Source organism: Hemibagrus wyckioides, linkage group LG16, assembly GCF_019097595.1.
Source record: "Hemibagrus wyckioides isolate EC202008001 linkage group LG16, SWU_Hwy_1.0, whole genome shotgun sequence".
NCBI classification, from domain to species: Eukaryota; Metazoa; Chordata; class Actinopteri; order Siluriformes; family Bagridae; genus Hemibagrus; species Hemibagrus wyckioides.
The window spans coordinates 11,266,062-11,276,831 of NC_080725.1; the positions used below are offsets into that span (position 1 = coordinate 11,266,062).

General features: G+C 40.5%; 1 protein-coding gene across 4 annotated transcripts in view; it reads right to left on the reverse strand.

The window, feature by feature from the left end:
• rfx3 (regulatory factor X, 3 (influences HLA class II expression)) overlaps positions 1–10,340 on the reverse strand; it is a 15,961-nt gene extending 5,621 nt beyond the window's left edge. Inside the window, exons 1-5 of one of the 4 annotated variants that reach the window (XM_058412755.1) lie at positions 10,202–10,340; positions 3,935–4,059; positions 3,756–3,844; positions 1,175–1,442; positions 271–345 (exon numbers count right to left, since the gene is read on the reverse strand). In XM_058412755.1, the coding sequence (XP_058268738.1) occupies positions 271–345; positions 1,175–1,442; positions 3,756–3,844; positions 3,935–4,054 (552 nt within the window). In that variant the 5' untranslated portion in view covers positions 4,055–4,059; positions 10,202–10,340. Of the gene's footprint in view, positions 1–270; positions 346–1,174; positions 1,443–3,755; positions 3,845–3,934; positions 4,060–5,791; positions 5,996–10,201 lie in introns of those variants that run through there. The other 3 variants (XM_058412757.1, XM_058412756.1, XM_058412754.1) reach the window with 3 other exon arrangements.
• Positions 10,341–10,770: the final 430 nt, after the last annotated feature.

Genomic DNA, 10,770 nt, shown 5'->3' on the forward strand with positions numbered 1-10,770 from the left:
GACATGTTTATGGAAAACAATCTATAAATAAAGTTCTGAATTTTCAGTCAAGCCTTTCACATTATCTTATATTCATGCATCACACACCACTACTTGCAAGACTTCAATCTGTAGATGATAACAGACATCCAGGAAAGTGTCAAAACAAAAAGAAAGAAAGCTGCCCAAGCCCCACCACCTAAAGAGGGAGAAACGGACAGAGCGCAAAAATGGGGGAGGGAAGGGAGACAATGAAGAAAAACAAGGCATCGGCATGTTTTTGTGACTTACGTGGCTGTTGAGCAGTGAACTTCTCTGACTGGACAAACCCTCAGACTTTTGGAGCGTCTCAATCGCCATTTCAATCTGATAGACCAAAGAGCAAAAGGAAAAAATGGAGGGGGGGAAAAAAAAAAAAAAAAAAAAAAAAAAAGGGTCGAAAAAATAAAACAAAGGCTGTAGCGACAGAGACCCGTACTGAAAACCACCAAGATATGCAGTAATCAGTACAGATTAGCAGAAAATAAAACCGCATTAAGCTTCCCAACCACCAAAAGTGACACAGAGCAAGACAGCACAGCAGATTCACGTAAATAAAACCAAATCACATACACACTATTCAAAGGAATAATTCACCAAAAAGGTGTGGTTTTATTCAGATAAACATGTTTAGGAGAAGAGCTCCTTTGAAACAGTGGTTTGAAATGTGCAACATTTCTGCAAAGCAACACACACTGGTCTTTCACAGTACACTACCACACCTTACCACCAGAGGTCAAAACTGATCTAGTAATCATCTTCTAGCTCACTGCTTAGGGATGAGGTATACATTTGAAGTTTAGGTTAACCCTCAGGTTCTGTTTTGTACTTATTTTAATTCATTAAAAGTGACCCGGGTTTCTTTTTCGTTTTATGGTTATACACATGCACCGCAAATTTTCAATTATTCTCAGACTAAACATTTCAGTTAAATCTCATCTACATGATTATGTGAACACAGCTGTGAAGAGAATTAAGAAATATCCCATTTTAAATGGTGATATCTTATTTAAAATGTAATATATGCCTGAGCAAGCATATCAGTTTTCACTAGGTTTGTTTTCAACTCAAACAGAACATCAGGGTTAAGTGTTCATCCTCCCTTACAGTGAGAGAAAGCAGGTAATAAAGATTTGATCACTGGGTTTTGTTGTACCGTAGCAGGAGAGGCCCTAGTAGTCTGTGCTGCTGTGTGAGGGGCGGAGCCGTCCATAGCATTAGACCCGATCAGGTAGGCCCCCGAGCTGCTGATGATCTGACCACCCGTGAGGCCCATAGTCAGCCCGCCGTTAGTGCTGCCGTTGTTGGCCAAGCTGTGAGTCGTCACCACTGTGCTCACCTGGGGCACGGCGCCTTGCGTGTCAAAGTAGCTCCCGCTGCTGTTCTGGCTGTACAGCTGCGGCTCAGAGTAAGAGTATGTGCGGCTGAAGAAAATTCACACAAACAGAAGCGGATATATGATAAAATATAATGAGTAGAAAAACATCTTTCTCTGTGGATTTAGCTTTGCATCTATTTTACATATGGTATATACATCTTTCGAGTTCAGCTAAGCAAGCGTCATGAATAGGTCACGATATTGCTTAAATTTTGCATGATAATAGCATACACTTTTTTTAAACTGAATTTTTCTTGTGCTTTTTTAACCCCCTCCGACTAACACTGTGTCTTGGTGGGCGTTTGCTTTGCTTGTTAAGACCTACATTTTTCAGAATTTCTTTTCCTTTTTCTCTTTTGGGAGTCAACAAAATTTAACATGTAGTATGGATATAGTCGTAAAATAATCATAATAATGTTGTAAAAATAAAAAAATAAAATGTTTGAATTTCACCATGTGCCATACATTTTTGTGATTATTAATGTGAAAAGCACAAGTCAAAGCAGTCACGACGCCAGCTCTCTGCAACAGCAGGTTTCTGCCAAGTAAGATTTGAGCGCACACATGAGGTTCCCTTGTAGCTTTGCTCAAGTACAGCAGAACATTTCGACCAACTGACAAAATTTAATTGGCATTTCTTTTCTACCAGTTTACCAGCCACCAGTAGTCTGGGCACCAGTTTAACCTGACAGAACAATAAAAGATGATGCAATAAGGATTTTAAAATGTGTGAAGGGAAAGAAAACACAAACAATGTCTAAGAAATAATGTCTAAAAGCATCTAATTGCATTTTTAATAGAAGCTTTGTTTCTGAAAACAGGTTCTCATGAATACAGAAAAATCCTCAAGTTGCGTTTTAATCACTGCTCTCACAACCTGTGTTATGGTCCCATTTTAAAAATAGTTAGAACATGCACTACACTTGTAACATTTTAATTTCGTTTAAAAACTGATTCTTTTAACAAGACGTGCTTGTGAACTGTACTGGTGTGATTGTTAATCACATTATGCTTACACTTTTTTTTGATTGCTTACTATTAGTGCCTTTAGGCCCAGTATCAGTGAAGGCATATCCTTGACATGTTTCCTGGGACTGGTACAAGTGAAATAAAGAAGCATCCTCTTTGAGGCATTTATGATGCCCTATAGTATATATATACACATTATAAAAAGAGGCCAGGTATGTCATATGGTAAGAGTGTTTCACTGTACAAGCTGTAAATCTGCTGCATGCGCATGAGCTTAGTGAAGTGCTCTCCAGCTCTTGAATGCAGCACAGCAAGAAGATGGCTTCTTTAAAAGACCTCTCGTCAATACTTGCAGTCATCGTCAGGTGACTGCGCACAATTTACACCCCCGCTGGGGCTGAAGTGCTGTCAGCGCCAACATGTTTTTGTGACAGGACGGTTTCTCACCTTCCTCATCTCTCCAGCTCAAAAACCAAGGCAAGACACTCAAGACAAATGCAGGGAATGCTGCAAAGGTGTCTCTTTTGTTGTTGGGCAACCGAACAAACCCTTTAGCTGGGCTCTGAGTCGTAGCTCAGTGGTTTTGCTAACAACCCTATTTGCTGTTGTGCTTGTTGACGGAAACAGATGTTCAACTTACAAGTTTCTTTTGGAGAAACATTTCCTAAAATGGATTTTCCATGTGCTGTATAATTAAAAGATTTGCCTGTTTTAACACCTGACTGAACTTATGTGATTAACAGGGATGTGTTGGTACAAAAACATTCAAGCATGGACTGGACTAAGTATTTAGGAAACGCTGCAATTAAATAAATAAATAAAAAAGCATAAACATTTTGAGTGAAAGCAGGGGTGATTACAAAGATCCCACATCTCTCACTAAAAATTAGGGATCTATTTTTAACCAATCTATTATCTCTGTTTAAAATGGGATACAGTATGTTTGCAGGTGTGGGGTTTTTACTAGACAGATTAGTGTGAAAGGATGACAGGCAATCTTGAAATTCAGGAACACGCAGTATGTAGAACTGCTGATGGAGCAAAAAGTGCAAAACAAAGCTGTCGTACAAGACTCTAGCACAGAAAGTCATCTCACATTTGCATGCATATTTAAAGCCAAAAAAAAAAAAAAAAAAAGATACTAGGTAGGCTAATCAATCTTTCTTTCCTCTAGGTAGCAAACTACTTAATCATATTATAGTTTGCTTCCCTTAATCTGTATTAAGTTAACCAGATCCTCAAATATCACCACTTTATTTGACCTATTTAACTTATTTATGCCATATGAACTCGTTAATAAAGTTCTACTTTGTTCACCTTGGAACAGTATCCATCATACCATTTTAATTACTTAAATGTTTGGGATGTATTCAGATGTCAGTCAACTTACATGGTTCCGTTGGTGTAGACACCGCTGTTCTCCTCCACATACTGCACCTGGGACGGGTACACATGCTGCACCTGTTGAACAGTCTGTGCCTGTGAAATCAGAAAACAGACATACAAGCATATAAATACTAAGAATACTCAACACAGTAGCAGGTGATGTTGGCTTGGAGAACGGCTGACCTGTTGCTGGACGGGCACCTGAGTGGGCACCTGCTGGGTAGTAACAGCAGGCTGCACAGGCACACTGGTCTGGAGGGGCACTGTGGACGAGGAGTCAGCGCCAGCCTCTGGGGTTTGCATGGCGCCTACAGAGGAGAGGGAGAACAAATAGTGGTGGATTTAATTACATTTAAATATTATCCGTTCTTAACACAATAACATTCGACTGGTCAGAAATAACATAGCTCTTATGTTACTACACACTACATGTGATATGACAATTTACCAAAAACAGCTACACAGTGCCAGAGCACAAAATCAAACATCATAGCAAAGCCACAATTTATACAAAACACTCGCATGAAACAGGTCTGAATGCTTAAAAAAAAAATGTAGAACTGATATCAATATCAAGATAATGATTTATCTCATGGTGCTGTTGTATAAATATGCCTTATCTACATTTTCTGTGCATTGTGACTGGATCTCAACAGGTTGTAATGTAAATGACAAGCTCATGTTTGCAACATCAGGGTTTTTTTCTGGCCATAAGTCAGTGTTGAATCCTGTAGGCAGACCTCCTTCTTCTGAGCACCCTGTATAGACTGCATTTACATCTGCCTAAGCCTCAAATTCAGCAGCAATGCTACCATCTGATAGTGCAAGGTGTAAACGGGGCCCTTGACAGTCATTATTTTGAGGATTCATACAGGGTTGTCTCAGTGACTCAAACACTGCCTGTATACCAATTACACCACATTATACATTATGGGAATCAACAGATGCTTGCTTTAACACTGATAAGTAGCTGCAAGCACTGGACTGGTTTACATAATCGCATGTGTGAGCAAATAAAGCAAGTTAGTGATATTTCATGTGAAGGCTTACTGTGGCATCCAGTGCTATAAATACTCAAAAGATGTGATTCTATAAGGCAGTACAATATGTACAGTGGTCTAGGGTCTCTTAACAATCGTTTGGGGGGGGTGGGGGGGTGGAAGGAATTATTTAAGTTGTAATAAAACAGCCAGTGTCTTTAAGAAGTGGGTCATCTTACTGCTGAGCATTGCAACAATACGATTTAGATATGGTGATAAATGATTATTTGGAATGTGTGACATTTCAGTTCTCTGGTTTGGCCCTTATATCCAATAAGCCTATTTCTTATAGTATGCAGTATACAGTGGCAAGCTGCTAAATCCATTTTTGTACCAATAATTTCATTGTTTGGGGGAAGGATCGTCAGAGCTATTTAACAAACCCGTTTTCATTATGCAACATTAAAAGTAATTATGCATTATGATAGAGTTTGTAGCAATGATCAAACTCCTCTTTAATGAGATTTTTTATATTATTATAATATAAAATAAATTAATTATATATATATATATATATATATATATATATATATATATATATATATATATATATATATATATATATATATATATATATATATATATATATATATATATAATTATATAATATAAAAAATCTCATTAAAGAGGAGTTTGATCATTGCTACATATACACACACACACACTTCAAGCATATTCCCACTATGAGGGGAATAAGCGAAGATGTGAAATCTAGGACTCCAGCAGAGATCCTAGCTCCAGCATGACCCTAAGCATCTCATTTACGCTAGCCAGGATTTTATTTGCATAATTTACTACTTATCTTTAACGCACTACCACTTTGCACAATAAAATAAATGCCAGAAAGACTCCAATTCATAAGAAGCACATAATAAAACCTGTGCACAAACCCCACACTCATTCCCTTAACGATCTGACACTGTTTTATTACTAAATTAGGAAAAACAACTACAGGTTTGCAGCTAAAATCAAATTAGGCGTATGAAATGATAAAGATTACCTACGCTGCCTACGCCTCGGCTTCTATCTCCTGGTTGAAGTGGCAGCCTAAATGCACAGACGCGCACTCGCACACGCGGTGTAAATGTTTGGTAAAAAGAAGATGGAGCAGAAAACAGGGCTGAGAAAGAGAAAGTGCTTATCAGCCTGTGTCCATCTGCTCAAGCCCTGAAGAATCGCTGTATCTGTGACGTTACTGAGACACCTGGCCCAGCTGTGCTACTCAAGTGCAGCAGCAACCGTGACTCACCCATTACTCTGCAAGAACAGCCTTCGAAATTCAAGCTGTGAAATATTTCATCATGTGTTGGTTCTGACGAGAACTGACGTGTAGAAGGTAGCTGTAAGGAATTAGAACACGAATAAAATAACTGAAAACGAACCAGGCTTCTTTACACACTATGAATGCAGCAATGAATGGAGTCTGTCTCGGTGTCCACAGTAATAAAGGCAGTTAATAATTAAGCGTTTCCGCGCCTTGGGTCTCACGCTCCAGCCTGAGCCTTTATAAACCCTTGCTCTAACTGGATGCAGGCTAGCCAAAATTACATGTCTACAAAATCCAAGATTATCACAAAGCCCTGTGATTCATCAGTCAGCCTACTGTGCACAGGGTGTATGAAAAATCTGGATCATGATTCACTTCGATGAAGTGCTCGTGTGAGAGCGACAGTCTCTCTCAGGCACTTGCCACACCAATACAAATAGCTGGAAGAGAGAGGATATGAATAAGGGGATGTGTATGCTGCATGAATATCGCCTTCAGCTCACCTGTATGACATGTGCACTGCCTGGAGCAGTTCTTCATTATTAAAGCGTGGATTTATTATTTTAAATATTCCCCTTCTGCAGTGTTGTTCTGCAACAAACCACTTATTTTGTTATAAATGACTGAGAACCCAGATGGGGTTACATACATGGATCTGGGTTTGAACCCTTATGAAACGGAGAGCATGCAGCGTAAAGGTTTGCAGCCTCATCCCGAGTTTCATGCGGAATAAAGTTTACTTTGATTCTGGAAAGACTTATTACACACTAGGTCTCTCCTGGCTAATTATCCCCTCGGCTTACAGACAGCCCGAAAGACTTTCCCTAGAGGCTGAGCTCACGGCAACACGTCTCCCTCCACCTTCTCCTTGCCTCCTGTTTATCATTTACCTGGAGGATACAGGTGCTGTTGTGTTCAGGCGCACGTTCATTGGGGCAGTTTTTGTTGTTTAGGAAATCATTTTCACTCTGCGTTTAGGAGCGTGCACAAAATTGGATTTTATTCTACTAATAGAACAAATAAAATATGGATTCTAATCTATTAAAAACACCACCATGAAAGCAGGGACAGCTTGACCTGCAGAACTCTCATGCACAAAAAAACTACAGCCTCCAAACAAAGGCCACCTGCTCCCTGGCTCGACCCTGATGAGGAGTGGTGGAAAACTTGCCACAAACAGGCACCTGCCCGGCTTCTCCAGCATGTTCCCTGCACCCCCCTCATCCCCGAGGCCCTCTGCACCTTTCGTGCATTCATGCTCTCCCCTGTGGCCCACTTAAATCCCGAACTCGGTCTGCCTCAAAAGCCAAGCGCTAACAAAGGGCCAAGAGGAGGGCAGTGCTCGCTCTTACTCTCCCTCCCTTCCTCCATCTCCATCTCTCTCTCCCTCTCTTAAACACACAGCTTCATCGTGTGCAACCCCCTTCCTAGACCAATTTCTACCGCTGCTGGAAAGGTTGCCGTGAATGCTCTTACATCATTAGGCTCTTACTCCAGCGCATCGAATGTTACAAGAGCACCTGTTAACACAAATGCGCTCAATGATGACCTAACCGCACAATTATTCCTTCTTGCACTTTGTTACAAAAGATCAGACAGATACACCTAACTTGACATGTCCCTGTCATGCAAACACAATGCTCAAAACTGGCTAATACTAAATATGAATAATTAACCCACTCGAGGGCTCTTAAAGTGATTGGAAAAAGGAACAGGATACAAAGAACAGGTGGCACAGCCCTATTTTTTGCTCTCTGTCTGCCTTTGGGGCGAGTAGTAATGAGATCTGATAACTAGCCCTTTCTTACATCCTGTCCTCGGGTATGGACATGTGGGGGAAGGTGAGGGAAAGAAAAACCTGAATCACCCCAAAAATGCTTAGTCTTTGAAGGGGAAAAAAAAAAAAGTTTCTCACCTTTCAGTAAGTCAAATAAAATGTAAAAGCTGCTCATTAGTTAGCCTGCTGTGGACAACTAATTCTATAATATTCAAATCAACAATTCTGTGATGCCATCACTAATGCTTAGGAAAAAAAAAAATCCTCATCCGACAACTTAAACAACAGCTTAATGTGACCCCACAGGGGTATGCTGTTACTTCTGAGAATAGAGCATCACACTTGAAACAGGGGGTCTGAATGATTCGTTTGCCAGTCCTCCCCCTCCAGGTAGGCCTAGTGAGCACCTGTCGAGGTCCTTGCAACCTGCTCATGCAGCACAGCTGTTTCTCCGCCTAATGAAGACAACAGGGGGACCGAAGAGGTGGCAGCACGCCTCACTAACGATTCTGATGCAAGCCGAAGAAACCGTTCACAAAATTGAGATGGGAAGGAATTTTGATTGGAGTGAAAAAAAATTGAACGGAAATGTGTGCAATACATCAGGATCTGTCAAGATGCCAAGAAACTTTGATTCCAGTGCCAAAGATTCTGCAATCTCTATAATCACGAGACAGATGTGTGCTCATCCAACAGACATTATAATACACACAGTGTTTGAGATTTTATATTATATATTTAATTACACACACACACAGATAAATCGATCATTTTAAACACACAAAATCGTCTCTGTTGCAGGATGCCTATATTAGGTAAGATTAGTCATTTTTATGGTTAGGCTTGTTGGATATTTGAATAGTCCACGCCCATGTTCACGAAGCCCAGCCCCATGAACTACAGTGCACCTTCGAGTAGAACGGCTATAAAATTACTGACAGGAGGGGGATCAAAAAAAATAAAAATAAAATAAAAAATTCATAGATCTTTGCTAAGGCTACGCGTTAATTTGTATTTTTCACATACCATCCAGATTATTTGCACAAACGGGGGGGGGGGGACTATTGCACCGTTCATGATCCAGATGTTGCGTTACACACACAATTAGGTCTTACAGATGTGCACTGAACTGAAGACGCAAACTCCTGAAGCACGTAAACACACTTCACTAGCAGGAAAAACACTGTTTTGACCCGAAGAGGGACAGAGAGGATCAATTCATGTAAGTAATGGCATTGGGCTACTAAATGATCCAGCTGTTGTGCAGATGTACATAAGCATTCCTAGTTAGGTCTTCGAATAACATGAAAGACTCAAACAACAATTAATGAACACGAACAGATCCACAGAGTGTGGAGGTAATCTGGACAATATTAGATCACGGTCACCTCATTCATGTGAGACACACAAGTGGAGAACCTACAGCCTTCACTCATGAGGAACTTTGCGAAGTGCTGAAAAAAAAATACGAGCTTATTTCTCAAGCACCAAAACAAAGACCAAATGGTTAACTCTGGGTAGCTAGGCTAGCCTATGCTAAGCTAGCAGCAGCTATAAGACGCCGCCGTAACAATAGATACCGAGCAGATCCTGCGCTAGTTTAGCCACAGCTATCTGCCTGACTTTTCGGTAACGCCGTCTGTAACATTATTTCATATGTATTAATGTCATTCCACCCCAATACCTTCATATATACTACATATGTTTAACAAACGCATCCCCAATTCATTAGCCTCATTAAGACACCTGCTCGAGATCATTAGCCAGTCAACGTATTAGCCAGGAATAACAAGCGTCGGCGCTTATTACACTAACAAAAGCAGCCATTTTAGAATAATTAAAGCGTTACTCGGCACGAGAAGGTTCTAAAGAACAAAACGAGCCTATGTAGCATCAGTTAACCTCAGCTTGCTAGCAATTAGCTTTCGAGCTGAGCGCCTGCTCCAAACACCTGCTCCTGTGCCTTCGGGAGTAATGATGCTGGGAGCTTGCTGAGCTTCAAACACATCGACAAATACATTACATTTACACACTCCGACCAAGTGAGAAACAATGCCTGGTTAGCGTTTACACATTATATTCAATAAGAATTATAATACAGAAATGAACGACATATTTACTCCACAAAGTATTCGAGAGAGATGCGCACGAGACGGACACGTATATGCGTGGCTAAGCTAGCTAGCGTTAGCGGCGATGAAATCGTATCCATGTCGCTAGCCAACTTAGCAGCATAGCGCATCTGGAAACGTGGCCACAATTAACAATACAACAGATAGTTCATTTGTGTAGCAAAGCGTCGGCGTGCACAAGCTGTAAATAGAAAGAAAACACACACACAAAAGGAAGCGGCGCGATATATTCACCTGTGTGGGGATGAGGATGAGGATGAGGATGGCAGAGGCGGTGAGGATGGAGCGCGAGGTGCTGGTTGTTGTTGTTGGTGGGTTACAGTCGCCACGACTACGGTGACTATGGCGCCGGATCACAGGGCAACGGTTGCTATAAAGCGCAGCGAGTTCACAACCTAACGGTAGATTGAAGGGGAGAATACGTCACAATGGGGCGGGGCTTCATCGAAAACGCACCATCAAAGAGAACGCGAATAATATTGTAAATATTATTAGTTGAGTAAACTGACAAAACTAACTCTGTTGATACTTTAATCATAAAAATACGAACTTATCGGCTTATTGACATTGTATTGATATTGTTATTCTATTTTAGACAACCTTCTATTTTTGGAAATTTAGCCAGAGTTACGAAATGGTCATACACAACACATAAAATTTCTGCTAAGCGGCATCCATTAGCAAAATCTCAAACAAATCTATATTAACAATTGCTTAATTTGTGATTATTGGTAAATTATTGGTAAATTATCTATTATAGCTCTATCAGGGCGGGACTTCCCCATTCGACGTCATCTCCATAA